The sequence below is a fragment of the Aspergillus puulaauensis genome, chromosome 1, assembly GCF_016861865.1.
Source record: "Aspergillus puulaauensis MK2 DNA, chromosome 1, nearly complete sequence".
NCBI classification, from domain to species: Eukaryota; Fungi; Ascomycota; class Eurotiomycetes; order Eurotiales; family Aspergillaceae; genus Aspergillus; species Aspergillus puulaauensis.
Window position 1 is genome coordinate 3,322,639 of NC_054857.1, and position 21,348 is coordinate 3,343,986.

Here is a 21,348-nt window from a genome sequence, read left to right on the forward strand (position 1 = left end):
GTGTGTTTTCTCGTCCCCTAGAGCTCGCAATGGTTTATTTGGTTTCTCGTCTCCATGAGCCATATGCGAAAAACACGCGTTAGGTCGCGGATATTTCGATGCCTCCCGTTTCCGCTCAGCGAAGAGCTCTATCCCACGAAGATCCGGCCCTTTCAGACGAAGGTGCGCGATTGAATTGCCCACTGCTGCTACATATTTTCTGCGGAATTTCAATACTAACGACCATTTATTTGTTTGTTAGATGTCGGCTTCCTCTTCCAGATTATCAGCCACGCGGAGCGCCATCCGGACGCAGATCGCCTTCCCTACAGAGTATTGTTCAAAGAGTACGATGCGGCGATTGGAGAACATGGGACGGAAGCGGATCCAGGCTATGCCTGTATGCGCTTCCTGTTCAAGATGGGAAGCAAAGATGTCATAGGAGATACTCTGTTCGAGAAGTTTGAGAATCTGCTTCAGCAAATGGGCATTGTGATTGAATTTGGGAATGATGATAATGACACCGATGGTTATACGGACAATCTTTCCGTTGTCGATGTCCAGCCACGGACGAGGGCGGAACCGGCTTCCCAAGAGATCCAGACACCCCGGCCGCGGCGAGCTTCATTCAATTCGATGTACGATGTTGGAGATGACCCTACTACTCGGAGCTTTATCAACCGCCCAAGCTCGCGATCCTCGTTGTCGCGATTACAAACCGGCAAGCCTGAGTTTCAGGCCTCATCCCAGCCGAACCACACACCGAGGAGAGCCGAATCACCAGACAGGACGCAACTGATTGCGCAATTCATGGACGTCGGCCGACGACTTATTAGTAAAATGGATTCTCTACAATCCGCGAAAGAAAGAACGAGGGAATTCTCGGATGCCGTTAACGAAGACCGTTCAAGAAGAATGGCAGAAGCTTCCCAAACCAAAAGATCCAAATCCCGAAGCGTACGATCTGCCGGTTCAAGCTCAGGCGAGGAAGATGAGCATGAGGATGGGTCTTTAGTCTCCGAAGACGTTGATGGAGTCTTTGGGAAACCCGATCTACCACCCGAGTTGCTCTACCGGCCTTCACTTTCGGATCTGTTGAGGGATGCTTCAACGTTCAATATGTATCGCCAACGGTCTCTAAACAGACGTATCTTGACCCAGTGGATGAAAAAAGCTGTGCAGGCACGGCAGGCTCACCAAAATATGGAAATGTCTGCCCTAAATCGGGATAGAGTTACCCTAATTCGGCAGGCTTTCGGAACATGGAACTCCATCATTCGAGAAAAAAGGCAAACAGCTCGTACAGAAAGGTTCTTCAACCACCTGGAAGAGCGCGCCGCCCGGGCTCGAGACGTGTATTTGATGACGAAAGCCTTCACCCACTGGGCAGCAGTTGCCTCTGATGAGCTAGAAAAGACCACTAAAGCTCGACGACATATCCTCGGTGTCAAGTATTTCAATGCATGGCGTGAAATAACCGCCGTCAACGTTCTCAAGGCTCAGCGATTTGCATTACAACGGCCCATGCAGGTTTGGAAGATAAAGACCGATCATATCAAGGAGCTAGAGACGCAGGCTGTTATACATCATGATGCGAAACTAAAACATGGCTTCTACTGGCAGTGGTTCTGGGGTCTCTGCGAGAGACGCGCTCCCAGGTGGCACGAATTCTGCATCAAGAGACGCTCTTTGCTTTACTGGCTGCGGACTTTCCGAACAAACAGAGAACGCATACATGAGATCGATACGACAAATAAACGAGTATCCCTAAGATCTATGCTCCAAGCGTTGCGGGACAGGTCAAAAGCAATTGTTGGTGCTGAGCAGCAGGCCGTAATCATACAACGGCAACAGCTCCTGCGGGGGTCTTTCGACGAATGGAAGCTCCAGGCTCGTCTGGCACCAGCCGCTACCCATGTCGCAGAGATGGTTGACACTAACATCATGCGGACAGCGTTTGATCAATGGACAAATCGAGTTGACATGCTAAATCAAGCAAAGGAGATGGATCGACAAAGAATTATACGAAACGCATGGGTCTCGTGGAATGACAATCTCCGTTGCCAGGCATTAAGTGCGCGCATCGAGGAGCGCCTAAAGATTGAGACGATGTACAAATGGATTCTAGCGGAGCGATATCGACTTATGCAGCGAATTCGCGAGCGACGGATCAAACGAGATGTCTTCTCAACGTTTGTGACAAATGTCCGTACAACATATACACAACTGCTCCACAACGCCGATATTTACGAGGACCGACGAAATGACGACCTACTCCGGTCGAAGTTTGATTCCTGGCGGAACCGACTGGCGCTTCAACACCAACGCGAAAATATGGCCTTTGATTTTTATGCCCCGCGCCTTGTCCAAGAATCGCTTGTGGCCTGGCGCTCGAAACAAGAGCATGTCACAAAATTGGAAGAGTGGTCTCGAGATGCCAGATTCTATTTTGTATCGACTCGGACTCTGAAGTGTTGGCGTTCCGCAACGTTGGACTCTGCCAAACGTCGTCGCCAGGAAGCTTACGCGGCGGTGCGGCGAAAGACCAAGGTCAATCTTGCATCAAAGGCCTTGTCAACTTGGCAATCCAAGACGCGTGAGATTCTTGATATTGAGCAGCAAGCTTTACAACTTGATAGGGCCAAGAATCTGGATATTGTATCGGAGTTACTGTCGCGGTGGCATGAAAAGTCTGCACAACGAGTTCAAGAGTGTGAAGACGCGGATGCCTTCTACGCCAAACAGATTGTCTATGACAAGCTGATACGATGGGCGGAAGGTGTGGTTGCTTCTCGCCAGCTGGAGGAACAAGCTGTTAATGTCCATCGACTACATGTACTTGGCCAAGCCAACACCCAGCTTCGCAAACTCAGTCTCCGGGTTTTCCAAATACACAACAGCTCTGAAACGGCGGAGGCCTTCGGGGAACGCAATCTCAGAAAACACGCAAGAGGCTTCTTTCGCCGTTGGCTCGACCAGGCGAGATTCCATTTTGAGGCTCGAGATTCTCCAGGGCCACTAGTGAGCCCCACGAGAAACCCCAGTCGTGCTAGTGCTAGCGGTGCAGAACGGTCGATATTTGACCCTTGGCAAGTCGAGACGCCTTTTAAACTTAACGACTTTGTCCCTGAACTCGAGCGCCCATCGGCAACTCCATTAGCCACGCCGAACAACATGACCTCACCCTCAAAGCGGGCAGCGAGAGCTCGCGTACTAGCGCGCGCTTCAACCACCCCAGCAACACCCCTCCATACGCCCTTCGCTAGTAGACTTCTACGCGAGGGCGTTACTGTTCCAACTACGTCCAGTCGACGGGATCGCACAGGACGCAGCAGCGCTTTGGGGACTGTTCGGTTCGCTGATCAGGAACCGGAGTCGCCCACGAGCGGGAAAGGGTCGGCGAATCGACGACCCTAAGCTCGATAAGTTATAGTCGTATGTTTTATGTATACTTTCCATTCGGTTTCTGGTGGGAAAGGATGCTGATTATGATACCCTTTGGTCGGAACAAGCGCTATGTAAAAACCTGTATTTATGACATTGGATGAACAATATAGAATCATATTATTTTGTATTAATTCTCCGTTTTGCTAGTAACTGACCCTATATCTTGTCATTTTATATGTCTTGACGCCTCAGTTTGGTGGTATACTATATAGATGTTGTCAGCTGGTAGGCCCGCAAGGTCACACGGCGGAAAAGCGGAGGAGCTGCGGAATCGGCGTCATCATTCTGGATCCCGAGACAACATTAATCCCACCAACCCTTGCTTGTACCACCTAGTTCCCCACGTCCAAGCTCTACGGACCTCCTACTCTATTTCCTTAATCTTAAAGCCATTCATGCTCCTACCTGGCAATGGTGGACTATCCGTCTTGAGCGCACCAAGCGTCTGATTTCCCCACGACCACCCCTATGCGAGCTGTACTGCCGGGGAGACCCCCTGTGAAGCTCCAGTCTTTCGACACCGCGCTGTGGAATGATCTTCGAGTTGTTGTAAGTTTCCAAAATGAAGCAATTTTCGAAAATTCATTGTTTGTTGTCGAGCTCACGCATTCGCGCGTCTTGCTAGGTGTACATCTCTGGCCAAGCACTAGTTATACTCGGAGGTCCGCACAAGCTCCTACAAACGATCTACGTCGATGACACACAGTCCTTGGAGGCTGTCGCAATAAATGAAGCTTCAGGGAAGATTGCTGTTTGCGGGGGTCCCCATGTTTTCGTTTACCAGCCGTATGGGATTCTGGACGAAACGCTGAAGGTTTGTGGCTGCGCCCAAGGATACTGGAGTTGGGCCGTGGAGTTGCTGAGAATGCTGAATGGTGCTAACGGCTTCGAAATCGATAGTGGTCGCTGTCCTCTACCCTCCGCTACGAGAATGACGAAGAAACGATCCGGACGATATCGTGGGGTTCCCACGAGGAGCTTCTTGTGGGAAACTCGTATTTGACACTCTGGTTTCTGCACGACATACCGCGGGCGGCATGGAGGCAAAAGTTGGCAAACCCTGTGAAATTCGCGCAGTTCTCGCCGGACTCGACCCTCATTGTTACAACGGGACTTTACGATCGCTTCGTCAAAGTATGGAGACGACTTGCGTTTGGGGCGGACGATGTGCGGTTTGATGTGTCGTACCTCCCGCATCCCGCCGTAGTTACGGGATTCCATTGGCGCAGGCCGCTGCATGGAGAACAATCGATGGCGAACGTCTTTTACACGCTATGCGCCGACAATGAGATTAGAGTATGGGCGGCGGTTGATAACCATGCTCCGGCCCCACTACATTTCTGGACCCAGATCGATATGGGCGTCTCTGTACAACCGCGACAGACGAATGGTACAGACATATCTCGCCGCTACGGATTCATCATCGACAGTAGGGAATTCTGCAGTGCCACCGAGCGGGCAGTGGAACGGAGCACGGGAAACAAAGGAAACCATGCATTGGAGCACATTATCGAAGTGGCAAACAAGAGCCCAGAGATATGTGTTGTTATAGATGGCGAGGGACATATGTCTGCCTGGGCATTGGAAGATGTCGGCTCAAAGACGCAGTCCGAATTGAACGTGTTTAACATTCTCCATGTGGAAGGCTTGGATTTCTCGTTCTTACGTGGACGCTCCGCGCAGGAAGATTACGCCCAAATATGTGCCTTTCAGAACGCAGACCCAAAAGACACTCTTTCGATTTTGATTCACCATTTTGATGGACGGATTGAATGGTTTGATTCTCAGGTTGATGTTTTGTTTGATCCGGCCCCAGTCAAGAATCGGATAGCGCGCAAAGCATCCTGGACTGGGCATATTGGGCCTGTCAAGAAAATAGTCCGCAACGCCTTTGGGGACACTCTCACCTCACGTACCGATGACAACAAAGCCCTAGTATGGAAGCAGAAACGGAGAGAAAGCGACTCGGGGCTTGCCCGTAAGAGTACGCTGTTTTCCGACGAGCATATCCACCGCAGTTGCGTAATTGAGAATGGAGATTTCATTGTTAATTTGCACCATAATGGGATATCTCTATGGGACGTTCGCTCCTTTCATGCCGAGAAACTTGCATCTACGACATTCCAGCTCTCGAGCAAACCGCTCTGTGTCCTGGAGATGCTTACGCATGAGCAGAATGCGGGTGTTGTATACCTGGCGGCAATCGCTGCCGATATGACTGGGATTGCTTGGGAGGCCAGCCTCCCGATTGGGAAAGGACAGACCAAGTCCCAATGTTATTTGAAGGAGTTCTGTTCTTTCGATTTAGGACTGGAAGAGGACGTCGCATATTTCCTACCTGTCGACCCCGCCGGGCCTCGGACACAAATGTCTGGGTTTTTTGATCTCTTTTCTCCTGATATAGCGCTATCTTATACATCGACTGGTGTTGTCCGCACATGGACTGCCAAGGTTGATAAAGAGAATAGGCGCATAGAGTGGCTACTGACGTCCACTGTTGAGACGGGTATCACGAATCCAACGCTTGCAAGTGGAAGTTCCATTAAGAAAGCTGCACTTGTTGACGAGGACCGAACACATTTAACCATCTGGGATACAAGCGGCGCGCAACTCGAGTTTGAGGAGCACTTCTCGCAGCAGGATGTTATCCGCGACCTGGACTGGACGTCCACTCCGGATATGCAATCCGTTCTCGCAGTGGGGTTTCCACACAAGGTAGTCCTACTCTCACAACTGCGTTACGACTATCTCGATTCTGGCCCATCTTGGACACAGATTCGCGAGATATGGATCCGCGATCTGACGCCTCACCCTATAGGGGACTCATGTTGGTTGAGTAATGGCCACCTTGCTATCGGGGCGGGCAATCAGCTTTTCGTTTACGGGAACGAGATTAATGTTGCAGACCGTTTGGTGTCACAGCTTCGCATACCTACCCGGGGCTCGTCGATCGTTGATCTTTTCGAAGTTGTAAACAGGCTGAATGGTTCACTCCCTGTATTCCATCCGCAATTCCTCGCCCAATGTATACTCAGCGGCAAGACGAACTTGGTGCATTCGATATTGATGAATCTACACCGGAAACTGAAGTTCTATACGGAGGGTGACGATATTCATGGTTTTCTGGAGATGCCGCTGGAAGACATTTACTGGGATTCTGATGTAAGTTGAATCCTTATAAGACCGTTTCTTGACTAACACCGAGAAGGCACCACAAAAAGCGGTTTCTAAGGAACTCAACTCGTCATATGCGGACCTTTCCCTGGAAGATGAGCCATCAGTGATGGACGAGGATACCGCGGCAATTCTCAATGACAACCTCGCCAGAGTAGCTTTGCCGCAGCTTACTAGCCAGGAACAAGTCCGACTGGTTGATACGATTGAATGCGTTGCCACTGTTGAAAAGCATCGCCGTTCAATGGATGATAATGCTGCGCGCTATCTTTTGTTTTTCAGACAACATATGCTGCGCAGGACCCAGGGAATTGCAAATAAGAGCACAGTATCCTGGCGAGAGATAGTTTGGGCCTTCCATAGCAGCAGCCAAGACATTCTCCTAGATCTCGCGTCAAAGCAGTTTGGTGGCAAGCTGTCCTGGAAGGCTGCCCGCGAGAGTGGAATGTTTATGTGGCTTTCGAATCCTGTGACAATTGTAAGGACGAATCCTTTTCGATGGGACATTGGCTAATAGTTTGCAGCGAGAGCAATTAGAAGTGGTCGCCCGATATGAGTACACCAAATCAGAAGAGAGGAATCCAATCGATTGCTCTTTGTTTTACCTGGCCCTCCGGAAGAAGAATATCCTCCAGGGTCTTTGGCGGATGGCTCATTGGAACCGTGAACAATCTGCGACACAAAAGTTGTTGGCAAACGATTTCCGGGAGCCCCGGTGGCAAACAGCTGCTCTGAAGAACGCATATGCTTTGCTTGGAAAACGCAGATTTGGTAAGTTTCCTATGGTCCTGTCTGCTAATGATACTCTAAGCTCACAAAATACAGAATACGCCGCAACGTTCTTCCTTCTCGCGGACCACTTGCGGGATGCTGTTCATGTCTGTCTGAACCAGGTTGGCGATCTTCAACTTGCGATTGCCATCACCCGTGCATACGAAGGGGATGATGGGCCTGTCTTAAAGGAGATTCTGGAAACGAGAGTTTTACCTGAAGCTGCCACTGATGGGAATCGATGGATGGCTTCATGGGCTTTCTGGATGCTCGGCCGCCGCGATATGGCTGTGCGATCGCTTATTGTAAGCTGCATAAACTGATACCCAAAGAATCCGTGCTAACCAAACTTCAGTCTCCTGTCGAATCACTTGTCCCCTCAACTCCGAACTCGCCTGAGACTCCTGGTGCGATCCCCATACAAGCCAAGTCCTACCTGTCCAATGACCCAGCGCTGGTTGTTCTATACAAACAACTCCGGGAGATGACGCTACAAACGCTTAAGGGTGCCTCTAAGGTATCCGCCAAAGACGAGTGGGACTTTGTTCTCCGCAATGCACGCCTATATGACCGAATGGGATGTGACCTCCTCGCTCTTGACCTCGTCCGCCACTGGGAGTTCCTGAAAGAGCCCCCGTCCACACAACTCACAAAGGGCGGCGCTATCAATTTGGTCGATGGCGCCGTTGATTACCGTAAGATGCTTCGACGGAGAAGCAGTCTTGTTGTTGCAGATATGCCGACCAAGCAGAGTCTGGGAATGGAGCCGGTCACGCCGAAGAAGCCGCAACCGCCGCCGACGATGTTCCATGAGCCGGATTCGAACTCTTTGCTTGATAGTTTCGGGTTTTAGCATTTATATTCTGTGTTGATTTAGGTGTATGTATATACTAGGTGGCTGGAGCCTTTTATATTTATAATTTAGATGGGATTTTTCATCTCATGAACGACATTGCTATTCATATCTGACATATCTGAAATCTAAAACAAACATCATCAAGGAAATCCCAAGACCTTCACACACCGAGAACGCCAGTCCATAACTGAAGCAAAAAACACATGGTCATATCATATCACATCACATAAACCTAACACAGCTCAAACCAATTTAACGACCCAAAAGCGACAGCCTCCTCTGCTGCCACCTCCCAGGCATAACACCATTGGGAGGATGCGAGACATGGCCCTTAACCGTCGCATTAGCATGCGCAGTCCCGTTCCCAACCACAGGTGAATGACTATATCCACTGCCACTGCCATCCGAACAATCAATCCTCACAAACACCTCCGCAAGAGGCATATACTCCCTGCTCCGCTGGACACACTGGCTCTCCCCGCCAGTCCCAGAGCCCACAGCGAACTCCCTCCTGATGAGGACCGGCTCGTAGCACCCCGGTTTCTCGAAGAGGCGCACCGTGCAGATCTCGATGTTGGGGCGGCTCTCCTTGCGGCGCCAGAACCCTGATACTGCGACTGAGCTTGGACTTTGGGTTGGGCTTGGTGTTGGTGTTGTGCTCGCGATTGCGTTTGCACTTGAACTTGGGTGGATATATGCACTTGGGTGGATGCTCGGGCTTGAGCTCGAGTTCGAGTTCGAGTTTGCGGCATGTCCGCGCTGGCGCTCGTCGATCTCTAGAGCGAACGAGACGTGGTCTACCTCGTTGAGATAGCCTAGCGGGATGGGGACGGGGACGCCCTGGCAGACTCCCTGGCGGATGTTCATGCTGACGGAGAATCGCTCGTCGAGGTCGAGGTCACCTGGGGTTTGGGATTTGGATGGGCATGATGGGCCGAATTTTGTGGTGATGCGGTGTGTGCGGAGGGAGTGGGCTGTTGTTGCGAGGAGGGGGAGGAGGATGGAGAGCTGGGAGGGTTGAGTTAGTGGGGTGAAATAATATTATAATATGGGAAGAAAAGGTACATACTGTTGTCCAATGCATTTTTGCGGTTTGAAAGTGTATTTTCGAGAGTGATATACGCAGATGGTTCTTGTTTGGTGTAGACAAGTAGTATAGACCGGGCGGTATAGAAGGTTTGATATTGGCAGTGGCCAGGACACACTAATTGTAGTATAGAAAGATTTCAATGTAGATTCAAACACCCCGGTACCAACAGTCCATTAAATACCCAGTTCTTTCCCTCCAGCCAGCCGATTTCGCCACTCCGTGCCTCGCATATGTAGATGTGTTTACATGGCTGGGCCTGGGAGGGCTGGGAAGAACGGACTCGACACGAAAAGTCGTGAATGAAGCCACGCGATGAAACGCGATGATGTCCCTAAATCTCGAATGTCTCAGGCTCTGACAGAGAATTGTGCATGCGGAATGTTGGGAGTTGAGCCTTGCGTTTCCGCGACGGCGTGAAGTATGTGGCTCCGCGGGGGCTACGAACATTCCATTCATCAGCTTTATCATGCTATGTGGAGGCCCTATTGGCTGCAAATCGCGTGTCGCGCATCGCACATTCCTGGCGTTTGATTGCGCGGGGAGGTTATTTATTAGGAGTATAGGCCCGCGTTCTCTGGTGGCTTTGATACTGGACTGGAATGATGCGACCCGATAGTATGTACCCGGTGAATTGGGGAGAATAGTCAGTCAGTCATAGGAGTCTCAGATTCAGATGTCAGCTACTATACTGTAATTAAAAAAAAGGCCTTCTATATATCTTATCTATTGCGAATAATTCTGTCAGGCCACGACATTGACGGGTTGCCCTGATGTCCAAGCTTCAACCGCCATTCTTAACTTCGTTGCATAGTTGACGAAGGTTATCTGGGACAGCCAAGCAAGATGCGGTGTGGCAATAATGTTAAGATCTCCAGCATCTTCTGCGAGTAAGGGTGTAGTCTCAGGACCTGCAGGTTCGTCTTTGAATACGTCTGTGGCTGCCCCCGAGATTTTGCGCTCGCGTAATGCCTGAACGAGGGCCGCTTCGTCTACAGTGCCACCTCGGGAAACGTTGATCACCAAGGCATGCGAGGACATGGATTCGAATTCCGGCGTAGAGATAAAATTTCGAGTAGAGTCGGTAAGCGGCACAGCGACGAAGAGGACTGTGCTTTGCTTGATGACTGAGTCAAACGGAACTCTTGAAGAGTCTGTGGTACCGGTACTTGATACCTTGCGATCGGATACTAGCACCTTCATTCCCAGATTACGTGCCATTGTGGCGATTCTTTTCCCTATAACTCGCGTTAGCCTCTTGCAGCTTGTATAGGAGGGGCTTGGCCGGGCCCTTACCAACGTTTCCATTCCCAATGATGCCAGCGACTTCGTCCTGGCAAGTTAAAGGCGGAGTCCCATCCTTGTTAAGATAGTCAAACATCAGCAGTCCGCGCTTCTTCCAGTTCCCTGCCTTCGTTGAGAGGTGCATGTCTAGATATCTTCGCCGTGTAGCAAAGTACAATCCTATTGCGTGCTCGGACACAGCCTCGATATTAGAATTGGGACAGTTGCAGACAACGATCCCTCTTTTCCGACACGCTTCAAGATCCACGCAGTCGTAGCCGGTAGCGACCATCACGATGAGCTTGAGATGCGGGCTGTTCTCGGGTGAGAGTGCAGTGGCGTCAATTCGGATGGCAGATAGAACGAGAATAGATGCATCTCGAATGCGTTCTGCAACTTCGGCAGGGGTTGTCCAATCGTGAACAGTCTGCGAATAGGTGAATGGTGCGGGGAGGCTGAATTGGGGTAGCTGGGGGACCGCCGCTCCCTGCAGGAAGACGATGTGGTGATGTTGGGCTGATGGAAGAGGCATCTCGACAGTATCTGTACTCGGATATCAGTGAAATGGGTCTCAGATAGTGAGCGGACTGTCAGATATTTATTTATTGCTGTCCTTTTTCAGCTCCTTTGACGAGCGTTACCGTAAGGCCGTGCATGGACTGTGGGGCGGCGCCCTGTGGATGACATGCACCACAAACACGAAGATCCACCGTGCATAAGCATGTCGTGACTGGAAAAGAGCAGTTCTATAACTGATTTGTAAAACTGAGGTTCTATGCCATGTGATAATAGCTGGGTCGGTATTTGCCTGCTGAAGTGACTCAGTGAGAGCAGTTGTTCGAATAATTGGCTATAGAGCAATTGGCTGTCCACTCAGGCCTCGGATATCCTTCTTGGACCCTGTAGATGAGTCAGGTTACTGCAGCTTATAACTTGTAGTTATGCCACAACTTCCCAGGTAAGCAGCTATAATTTTTGAATATATTGAAAAAAAAAAAAAAGATCGCAAAGTAAGGGCAGTTCGATGGTTCCTTGTTAGCTTCTTCGTCGCTTAAATCCTATGACGACCACGCCCAGCAACCCCGCTCCCAGCAGGGACTCAAGTCTCACGTATCGCGAAATCACCGAGGACAACTGGCGAGCGGTAGCAAACCTGAGCCTCAAACCCGGCCAGGCAGGCAATCTCGCCCCCAACGTGTGGTCTCTCTGCGAAGCAGCTTACTCCGAAGATGCATGGGTACGAGCCATCTATGCCGACGAAACGCTTGTCGGCATGCTGATGTTGGCGATATGGGATCCAGACGAGGCCTACTATATCTGGCGATTCATGATTGACGGTCGGTACCAGGGTCTTGGGTACGACCAGCGGGGCGTGGAATTCGCGATTGCGCACATCCGACAGCGCAATCCCCGGGCAAAGACATTGGGGGTGATGTCGACGCCACCAGAAGGGAAAACGAGCGAGAACCCGCTCAAGATTGTGAAGCCGGAGGATTCCCTTTTGAATTCTATCGGAAAATGGGTTTTAGGCAGACTGAGCCGCCGGATGAAGACGGGGAAATTATGATGTCGATAGACTTGTAGATGGCCGATATTGAATATAGTTGGTCATTTTGAAGTTCAGCTTTCCTCTCTAATTTATCGTCCGAAATGACAAATATCCCATTTTTTCCCTGCTTGGAAGGATAATGCTTAGTAGAAAGTACAGATCATTGTAGTTGTACGGAGTAAGTTGTAGATAGTGGAGTTAAGTGGGCCTCTTATCGCTTATCGCCAGCTTAGTCATTGCGCTTGTGACGCCTCTCTTCCTCCAACTTTCCTCCAACATCAACTTCCCCTCTTACGTATTTAACCGTGCTCGTCATGATTATATGACTACGGATCTGGTCGATTGCGTTGTTGCATGCTGTGATTTGAAAAATTAACCGGAGCGGCTTGAGTTGATGAACTACCAATCCATTACGCCAGGCTCCTGGCCGGGTGATGGCGACGACAGCCCCAGAATGGCACCAAATACGTCCTTGCTTAACAATAGCAATGGTCCAAGAGACAGCCAGGACAGCGATACATTTGGACCGCGCGATACGTCGCAGCTACCCCACGAGATGCCTCCCCCTAGCTTCACCTTGAGGTCCCTGCTGGTTGGTCTCGTTATCGGCGCCCTGATCACCTTCTCGAATACCTACTTTGGGCTGCAGACGGGTTGGATCAGTACAATGGCCATGCCTTCAGCGTTGATAGGCTTCTCGGTGTTCAAAGTCTTCTCGAAATACCTCTCCTATCCGTTCACGCCCATCGAGAATGTCCTCATTCAGACCGTGGCCGGAGCTGTTGGGACGATGCCTCTTGGCTGCGGGTTTGTCGGGGTCATTCCCGCTTTGGAGTTTCTTATAAGGGACGGGGAAGATGGACCGTCTGGTGATGGTGGTACCGGGGAGGGTGGCCCGTTGAGAATGAATTTCTGGAAATTGGTTTTATGGAGTCTGGGAGTTTGTTTGTTCGGTGTTGTTTTTGCCGTGCCCCTGAGGAAGGAAGTGATCGTCCGCGAAAAGCTGAAGTTCCCCAGCGGAACTGCGTCAGCATTGATGCTAAGGGTCCTGCATGGGGGCGGGAAGAGCGAGAAGGATACACAAAGAAGCGTTGCTGGTTCGACGGGAGACCAACAGGATGAGGAGCACGCCCAACCTCTGCTGTCACGGGGCGACGAAGAAAGAGAAACCATACCGCAGCAGGTTGCGGAAGACTCCGAGGATGTGAAGAGAGACTGGAGGTCAAAAATGCGCCTTCTCATCGGTGCATTTGCGCTGTCTGGCGTTTATGTAAGTCCTCTCTGGTCTTGATTATGAGAACCACATTGACCAAAGTAGACGCTCTTCTCCTACTTCGTACCCCAAGTCCGCGATATCCCCATTTTGGGCCTTACACTTGCTAATAATTGGCTGTGGACACTGAATCCGTCTCCGGCATACGTTGGACAAGGAATCATTATGGGACCCTCAACCTGTATGCACATGCTTTTCGGGGCTGTGTTGGGCTGGGGTATTTTGTCGCCGCTTGCGAAAGCTCGCGGATGGGCACCGGGCCCGGTGGACAGTTGGGAAGATGGAAGCAAAGCATGGATCGTCTGGGTATCTTTGGCCATCATGCTAGCGGACTCCATTGTTAGCCTGGGCTGGCTGGTAGTAAAACCTGCCGTGGGTGCTGCACCAAAGATCATAAATAGGTTTTCCAACACCCGGGTTGGACATTGGGTCGTGTCGAAAAGCCCAGCGACTCCCAGTCGCTATTCATATCAGTACTCAGCCCTAAGTCCTATTTCGGAAGAATCGTCATCCCCGAGCAATTTAGCCCAACCTGGGCTCGATTCAAAAACCTCCGACGATGACGACGCACCTCCATCTCAACTAATTTCTATGCGAACGGTTCTCATCTTGCTTCCATTGACTCTGATACTGAATGTCGTCTGTATGCACCTCGTCTTTGGCGATATCATATCACCCCTTCTCTCGAGCCTCGCCACACTTCTCGCCGTTCTCCTTTCAGTCATGGGCGTTCGTGCCCTAGGCGAGACAGATCTCAACCCAGTTTCCGGTATCAGCAAATTAACCCAACTACTTTTCTCTATCGCAACACCATCGTCCCATTTCTCCCGACGCACTGCGCTCGTAACTAACCTCCTCGCGGGCGCTGTGTCCGAATCCGGCGCGCTCCAAGCCGGCGACATGATGCAAGACCTAAAGACAGGCCACCTCCTCGGCGCAAGCCCCAAGGCCCAATTCTACGGCCAAATTATCGGTAGTCTTGTCGGCGCTGTCCTTTCTACTGCCGTCTACAAGATGTATGTCAACGTCTACGAGGTCCCAGGCCCGATGTTCCAAACACCCACGGCATACGTCTGGATCTTCACTGCGCGCCTCGTCACAGGTCAAGGTCTTCCGCCAATGGCATGGGAGGCCTCCACAATTGCTGGCGCAGCCTTCGTAGCTATAACCATCCTCCGGATCATCGCTGCCTCGCCAGTCGCCAACGGCGGCCGACCGTATGGCACTTCAGCTCCCTGGCGATCTTGGATTCCCGGTGGTATTGCAGTCGCCGTTGGCATATTCAATGTGCCTTCATTCACACTTGCTCGAGCAATTGGCGGTGCCATTGCCTGGTGGTGGTCTCGGGGACATACGGCATCAAATGGTGAACTCAAACCAGAGACCGAACCCTCACAGGCGGACGGGTTAACGCAACCAACGGGAAGCAATGACAGGCCTCTTACTTCAGGTCGCCAATCTACATCCGAAGCGGCTAAAGACAGAACTGATGCTGCAGATGCCGCTGCATCCAGCGTCGTCGTTTTGGCTTCTGGGTTGATTCTCGGGGAGGGGATCATGAGTATCGTGAACCTTCTCCTGGCCAGTGGGGATGTTCCTCATCTCTGAGCAACTGCCTTGGTAATGAAATTGCACTCGGGATTTAGAATTTAATATATAAAAAGCGTTGGTTTCTACACCTAACTAGAAGGACTGCAATCATAACGACTAGAAATGACTTATTATCCTGCCTTATTTAAGAAGCCTATTAATAACCCTCTTCCCCTCGTCCAACCGTGCTTAAACCTCGGTGTATAAATCCCCGCATTACAAATTAACCCCGCATGGATAACAAACAGTATGTTAACTAATAATACTCCATCCGACTAACTAACTAACTACTTGTTTAACAGCACTAGTTTCACACAATAATGTCCTCCACCGGACCCAGAACCAGCAATGGCAGCTCCTACACCGTCCTGGAGGAACCACTCGGCACGCCGCAGCATCTTAGGGTTGTGATGATCGGCGGTGGAGCGAGTGGGCTGAATGTCGCGCGGCATATGAAGCTGCAGATGGAGAACTACGAGCTCCAGATCTACGAGAAGAACGAGGATGTCGGAGGGACGTGGTTTGAAAATAGGTACGAGCGTATCGGCGTATCACTTGATTATAATCATCTAATAGGGTCTTCTTTGCAGATATCCTGGCTGTGCTTGTGATATCCCCTCGCATAACTACCAGTATACCTGGGAACCTAACCCAGATTGGTCGCATTTGTGAGTACACCTGTATGGATAAATTTGGAAAAAAGTACGAAGAGTATTTTGTATCTTGACCTGTGGTATACCATGCAGTTACTCCGGCCATAGCGAGATTCTCCGCTACTTCCAAGGGGTTGCGTCCAAATACGGCCTGTATGACTCTATCCGCCTGAACCACAAGGTGATAAGTGCTGTATGGGACGAAGCTTTGAAAATATGGAAGGTCGAAGTGCAGAATGTGAGGACGAGCGAGGTCGTGCAGGACTGGTGCCATGTCCTTCTTAATGGATGCGGTGTTTTGAAGTGCGACCCCCGAATCACCAACCCATTTTGATTGAAACAAAAAAAAAGGAAAATATGACTGACTGACCGCAATCACCACGGAAAGCAAGTGGAAATGGCCTGACATCCCGGGCCTTCATTCATTTGCAGGGGATCTTATTCACAGTGCTGCCTGGCCCGAGGGCCACGATCTGACAGACAAGACAGTCGCCGTGCTGGGATGCGGGTCGTCTGGCGTGCAGATTGTGCCAACCATCCAGTCAAGTTCGTCGTGACATCTCGTCTTGGTGTGATTCCATGGAGATAGATCGATGCTAACAGCAGCAACGCCGCTCTAGAGGTCAAATCCTTGACGACTTTCATCCGTACCCCAACTTGGATCACGGCTGGATTCGCGCAGCGACATGCTGGCCCAGGAGGCGCCAACTTTGCCTGTAAGCAGAAAGCTTTTGCGGTTTGTATGTAGAGACCATTGTAGCGCTGACCTCGATCTAGTCAGCGACGAGCAGAAAGCCCGGTTCAGAGAGCATCCGGATGAATATCTCCACTACAGGAAGGAAATTGAGGGAGAACTCAACCAGCGGTTCCGATTTGTGGGTTTCAAAATTCGCGTTAGATACGTTAGATATCAAGACCGGACAGGATTCTAACAGAAGTAGATAATTGCTGATAGCCAGGAACAAGCAGAAGCCCGGGAATACTCTACCAAGGAGATGACGACCAAGCTTTCCGACGACGAACGTCTGGTAAATGCGTTGCTGCCTGATTTCGCGGTCGGCTGTCGACGTCCAACTCCTGGGAATGGATACCTGGAGGCTCTGACCAGGGAGAATGTCCGCGTCGTTACGGAGCGCATCTCTCACGTTGTGCCGGAGGGAATTGTCTTGACAACGGGCGAGGTCATTAAGATAGATACGTTCATCTGCGCCACGGGGTTCGATCTCTCATTCACGCCGAGTTTCGAGATAGTAGGTCGTCAGGGCAAGACAATGGCCGAGCAATGGAAGAGTAAACCAACGGCATATTTGTCTTTGGCTGTTCCAAACTTCCCGAACTATTTCAGTGAGCTCAACCGCCTATCCCCAAGTTCCTCGCCAGGTACTGACTCTTCTTCTTCTCCTTCTTCAGTGTTCCTCGGTCCAAACTCCCCAGTCGGCCACGGCAGCATACTACCAATAATCGAACATACCACCAAGTACGTGATCAACTTCCTAAAGAAGATACAAACGCAGGACATCTGCTCCGTTACGCCATCCCAGGCAGCAACAGCGGACTACGATACCCACGTCTCGACATTCATGCAACGGACCGCATGGGCGACGCCCTGCCGCAGCTGGTTCAAAAACGGCACTGTCGATGGGCCCATCACGGCCCTGCACCCTGGCAGCCGTATCCACTGGTTCCATATGCTGGGTGACATCCGCTTTGAGGACTGGGAGTTTGAATATCGCTCGGCAAACCGGTTTCGATACCTGGGGAACGGGTTTTCGATTAGGGAGGCCGCGGGGAAGGATACGACGAGGTATTTTCAGGACCCGGAAGAGGGATATAGGGCTTACTGAGTGGGCGAGAAAAGCTGGCTGGGTCGGCTTTTCCATATTTTGCTAAGTAGTGGTAAGTATACTATGCTTAAAGTAGATTTAATAGTTTGACTTTCAATACAACTACAATCCTCGCTACTCAGAGCTTAATACACAAGACGACAGGTTGGGAAGTAGAATTGTATAACATACCAAAATGAGGTAAAGGTATGGATATAGGCATTTAATCAAAACGGTATGATAGAGGAGGATCGGAGGCAGATATGATATTGAACATGCAATTGTAAACTGTAATCTTATACAGAAATCTACACAAAGGGTATATCCCGTCAAATGGGCATATGCTCGGACTTCTTTCCTTCTTTTTCGTTGTCGAGGCAGAAGGAATTTCATCTCGCTGTTCGTACAACAGAGAACGCGTGTTATGAAACGTCAACATCAGTGTTAAAAACCAGGTTGGAAAAGTTCAAAAGTAATGGATTGGTTTGAATAAAAGAAGATAAAAAAGGATCGGGAGAATAAAATGTAGAGAAAATTTGAGGCACCAGGCGCACAAATGGTATGTTAGGATAGTTGAGGATGCTCTATTATTGGCTATCCTGGTACCAATTTATTGCTTTCTGGTGATTGAATGGTCATACGCATTCAAGCGTCGTTGGGTGGTGCAGGTGGTGCAGAGTTTGTCGGGATTGCCGGAAGTGCACTTGATGGTGGTGGTGCCGTAGGGCCGGCCAGGGGACTTGAGCCGGGTCCGGGGGAGACTCGCTGAGGAGCACCGGTACTGTTGCTACGTTGGCGTTGGTTGGCAGCTGGCATATCCGGCCTCTGTAAGCCGGGAGGACCGTAGGGTCCTGGGCTCATTGAACGGGGTGGCGGTTGTCGAGCTCCACCTGGAGATTGTGACCTTGGAACTGCCGGGAATTGGCTGGGTGACATCGGGCGTTTAGGCTGAGCATGCGGAGGAGGTCCATAGCCACCGTGGGCAGGAGACATTGGGCGAGCGGGAGACATAGGACGCGAAGACGGAGAAGCGGGTCTGTCGCCATCTCCGGGGTAGAACCGCGGGGATTGCGGCATACGGCCGGGTGGTCCCATCATCGGAGAGCCTTGAGGTCCCGGAGGTCCCGGAGGTCCACGAGGACCGGGGCCAGGGCCGGCTCCGGGGGGAGGTGGTCTTGTCCGAGGCTTCACTGGACGAGCCGATAGGCAGGACCGAGGAACAACTCCTTGCTGCGAACGGTCCAGTCTCACGCAGAGAGCCCAACCGTCGTCATATTCATGTAGAAGTCTGACAAGCTGACCACCGCGAAGCTCCAATTCATCCTCCATTGAGGGTATGAAATCCAGCTGCACACGGTGAACATTGGCCGGAGCTGCGGGAGAACCAGGACCAGGAGGCGGAGCTGCACCCATGGGACCTAGAGCAGGGTCGACAACATTGGAATTAGGAGCCGTGGGAGCAGGAATCGACGAGGCTTCCGAATCAGCGCTTCCTGGACGACTTGGCGCATCCTTGTCGGCATTGTGAGCAGCAGTGGCAGCGGCAGCACCAACGGCAACTCCACCCACAGCCGCAGCCGCAGCCGCAGATCCAGCAGGTCCAGTAGGTTCAGAAGTACCAGAAGCAGGAGGTAAAGCTTCAGGGGAAACTGGGACCTCTGGCTGGTTACCGGCAGTGGAAGGACGAGTCATAGCAGAAACAGGGGAGCCGCCGACCTCTGCATCTCTGCCGAAGGGGTTAACAGGGTCGCCGAAAGGATCACGAGTGCTGACACTAGACTCGGGAGAATGGTTCTGGGGTGTTTGAGGTGGAGAGTTGCCAGTGAGGTTACGTTGAGAGGCACCAGCAGGTGCAAGGGCTGCAGCGGTGCCAATTGAAGACGTGGGCGTAAAACCACCTTGAATTGGAGTCAAGTCGGGAGCGAACTGGGTGATAGGGCGAACATTGAGTTGAGGAGCATTGGTTTCAGCCATGGGCTGATTGCTTGGCGGAGGCGCCTGGGGCTGTGGTGGGTTGTTATAAGCAGCATATTTCTCATTTGATGCATCGTTTGCTTCGAGTCCTTCACCCTGCTGTTGCTGCTTCTTCTTCTTCCAAATGAAGAAGAATATCAAAGCAGCAATTGCTCCAACACCGAGAACCACACCAATCGCAATTCCTGCCTTGGCACCCCCGGTGAGACCATCAGACCCAGAGTCAACAGTATTCGCACCAGAGCCCGTCTCACTGGACTGGTCAGCGATGAAGCTGGAAGTGGGAACACCATCGGAATCAGTTGTGCTGGATGTGACGGTTGCCAGGGTGGTGTGCGTGTTCGATGTTGTATCAGCGTCAGCATCATCCGTAGCGGTGGTTGTGGTAGTCTTGTCTTCGGTTTCGGTGGGTTTGGAATCTTCAGTGGTAGTTCGAGACGGCCTTTCTTCCGTTGTAGTTTTGTCATTGTCCTTATCATCATCGTCGTCGTCAGATGACTGTGTTTTTGTCTCCGTAGGCTTGTCTTCTTCGGTCTTGGTTTGAGTCGCTTGCACAGGCGCACCCACCCCGACGTTGGTCTTGGTAGCTTTCGGTTCATCGTCCTGTCCCGAGGTGGAATATCCACCTATTTCGCCATCAAAGGTCGGGTCTGCCGTGACGTAGACAGTGATTCCATCGGGGTCGCGCTGTTCAAGTTCGGGATCGCGCTGCTCAAGGTGGGGTTTGTGCCCATGGTGACCGTGTGCGTGAACCATGATGTTCGGTTCTTTTTTCTTTGGTGCGGGGGATATCAGGTCCTCCGTCACACTCTATCTAATCAGGTAAGATGAGTTATTCAAACAAGAGATATATGCTCGGCGATTCCGAGTAAGGTGGGTTGAGTCTCTTATCGCTTGGGATCTTGTACTAGGCAAGTCCGACAAGGTGTGACTGGGGAGACGATTTCGGCGGGGATAAGGCCGGTAGATATCGCGGACGCCCTCTGGGCTGTATTCTGAAGCGATCGAACGCGTTCAATAGCGAAAAGGGCGCAAGCGCGTTCTAAAGAATGTGGGTGGAAAGAACGGAAAGTATGCGTATACTCGGCGATGGCTGGACGTCCACCGGGTGAGACAAAAGAATGACAGCGAGCTTCCAGGCTGCGATAATTCAAAACGAGAGAAAAGAAAGGAAGGGAGAAACGCAGAGGCCCCGCGAATCGGGAGGGAGAAGGAAAGGCAGTGGTGAGATGAAGCGAGGAGGAAGAACGGCCTGTGATGACAGAGCGAGCGATTCTTGTGATGAGACTCGGACGCCCAGTGTGACTGGTATTTACCATAGATTACCAGCCTTGAGGGACAAACGAAATGAGATCAAACCTAAAGGATCAGACAGCCCAATCGCAGGAGTGCGTGTTCAGGGCTGGCTGCATCACGCTAGCCGTATGGGGAGAGGTTTCTGGGGCGCCCCGCTCTCGCCAGGGCCGGGCTAATTGTGGTTGGCCAATGTTTGATACGGTTCCTGGTTTCTGGAGGGTCGGTAAACACGGACACGAGCAATCAATGCTTTCTCTTTCATTTCTTGTTCACGAGCTGACCTTGCCCACTACTGCACTGCACAAATCACAGGCCTGCCACCAGTGCAATTTGCGCTATATTTGGATACGCAGAATCACAAAGATTGAATCAAGGATTCAGGCCTTGATTCATCCACGCTTACCCTCCAAATCTCTTGTCCGTCCCACAGTCCTGGAGAAATCATGGTTCTAAGTTCTAACTTCTTACTTCTGTCCCTGCGGCCCTTCTGCTCAGGGGTAATCCGCCACTTCCCACGGTTAACGCCAATGTCGACCCGTGGCTCGGACACCCAAGAAGAGGAGAAACACTGATTGTGTCTTGATTCGTCTGA

At 51.2% G+C, this 21,348-nt stretch overlaps 8 protein-coding genes across 8 annotated transcripts; 5 read left to right on the top strand and 3 right to left on the bottom strand.

Annotated features, from left to right (window-relative positions):
• Positions 1-98: 98 nt before the first annotated feature.
• APUU_11309S (Sfi1 family protein) lies at positions 99-3,396 on the top strand (the record flags this gene model as incomplete). Its single annotated transcript, XM_041696868.1, has 2 exons — positions 99-162; positions 242-3,396. The coding sequence occupies 2 exons, from the start codon at positions 99-101 to the stop codon at positions 3,394-3,396; spliced, it is 3,219 nt and encodes a 1,072-aa protein (XP_041550675.1).
• A 498-nt stretch (positions 3,397-3,894) lies between these two features.
• On the top strand, positions 3,895-8,224 carry RAV1 (WD repeat protein; the record flags this gene model as incomplete). Its single annotated transcript, XM_041696880.1, has 7 exons — positions 3,895-3,975; positions 4,052-4,240; positions 4,327-6,588; positions 6,635-7,078; positions 7,125-7,371; positions 7,426-7,676; positions 7,727-8,224. The coding sequence occupies 7 exons, from the start codon at positions 3,895-3,897 to the stop codon at positions 8,222-8,224; spliced, it is 3,972 nt and encodes a 1,323-aa protein (XP_041550676.1).
• A 255-nt stretch (positions 8,225-8,479) lies between these two features.
• On the bottom strand, positions 8,480-9,311 carry APUU_11311A (uncharacterized protein; the record flags this gene model as incomplete). The annotated part of the gene is made up of 2 exons (XM_041696891.1): positions 8,480-9,235; positions 9,297-9,311. The coding sequence occupies 2 exons, from the start codon at positions 9,309-9,311 to the stop codon at positions 8,480-8,482; spliced, it is 771 nt and encodes a 256-aa protein (XP_041550677.1).
• A 747-nt stretch (positions 9,312-10,058) lies between these two features.
• Positions 10,059-11,130, bottom strand: APUU_11312A (D-isomer specific 2-hydroxyacid dehydrogenase family protein; the record flags this gene model as incomplete). Its single annotated transcript, XM_041696902.1, has 2 exons — positions 10,059-10,552; positions 10,611-11,130. 2 exons carry the CDS (start codon positions 11,128-11,130, stop codon positions 10,059-10,061), a joined length of 1,014 nt encoding a protein of 337 aa, XP_041550678.1.
• A 409-nt stretch (positions 11,131-11,539) lies between these two features.
• On the top strand, positions 11,540-12,165 carry APUU_11313S (GNAT family N-acetyltransferase; the record flags this gene model as incomplete). Its single annotated transcript, XM_041696913.1, has 2 exons — positions 11,540-11,556; positions 11,676-12,165. 2 exons carry the CDS (start codon positions 11,540-11,542, stop codon positions 12,163-12,165), a joined length of 507 nt encoding a protein of 168 aa, XP_041550679.1.
• Positions 12,166-12,541: 376 nt separating this feature from the next.
• On the top strand, positions 12,542-15,028 carry APUU_11314S (OPT family oligopeptide transporter; the record flags this gene model as incomplete). Its single annotated transcript, XM_041696924.1, has 2 exons — positions 12,542-13,417; positions 13,466-15,028. The coding sequence occupies 2 exons, from the start codon at positions 12,542-12,544 to the stop codon at positions 15,026-15,028; spliced, it is 2,439 nt and encodes an 812-aa protein (XP_041550680.1).
• A 302-nt stretch (positions 15,029-15,330) lies between these two features.
• On the top strand, positions 15,331-17,507 carry APUU_11315S (flavin-containing monooxygenase; the record flags this gene model as incomplete). Its single annotated transcript, XM_041696935.1, has 7 exons — positions 15,331-15,542; positions 15,601-15,678; positions 15,757-15,966; positions 16,052-16,209; positions 16,284-16,379; positions 16,441-16,538; positions 16,605-17,507. 7 exons carry the CDS (start codon positions 15,331-15,333, stop codon positions 17,505-17,507), a joined length of 1,755 nt encoding a protein of 584 aa, XP_041550681.1.
• A 624-nt stretch (positions 17,508-18,131) lies between these two features.
• On the bottom strand, positions 18,132-20,216 carry APUU_11316A (SH3 domain protein; the record flags this gene model as incomplete). Its single annotated transcript, XM_041696946.1, has 1 exon — positions 18,132-20,216. The coding sequence occupies one exon, from the start codon at positions 20,214-20,216 to the stop codon at positions 18,132-18,134; it is 2,085 nt and encodes a 694-aa protein (XP_041550682.1).
• Between the last annotated feature and the right edge of the window lie 1,132 nt (positions 20,217-21,348).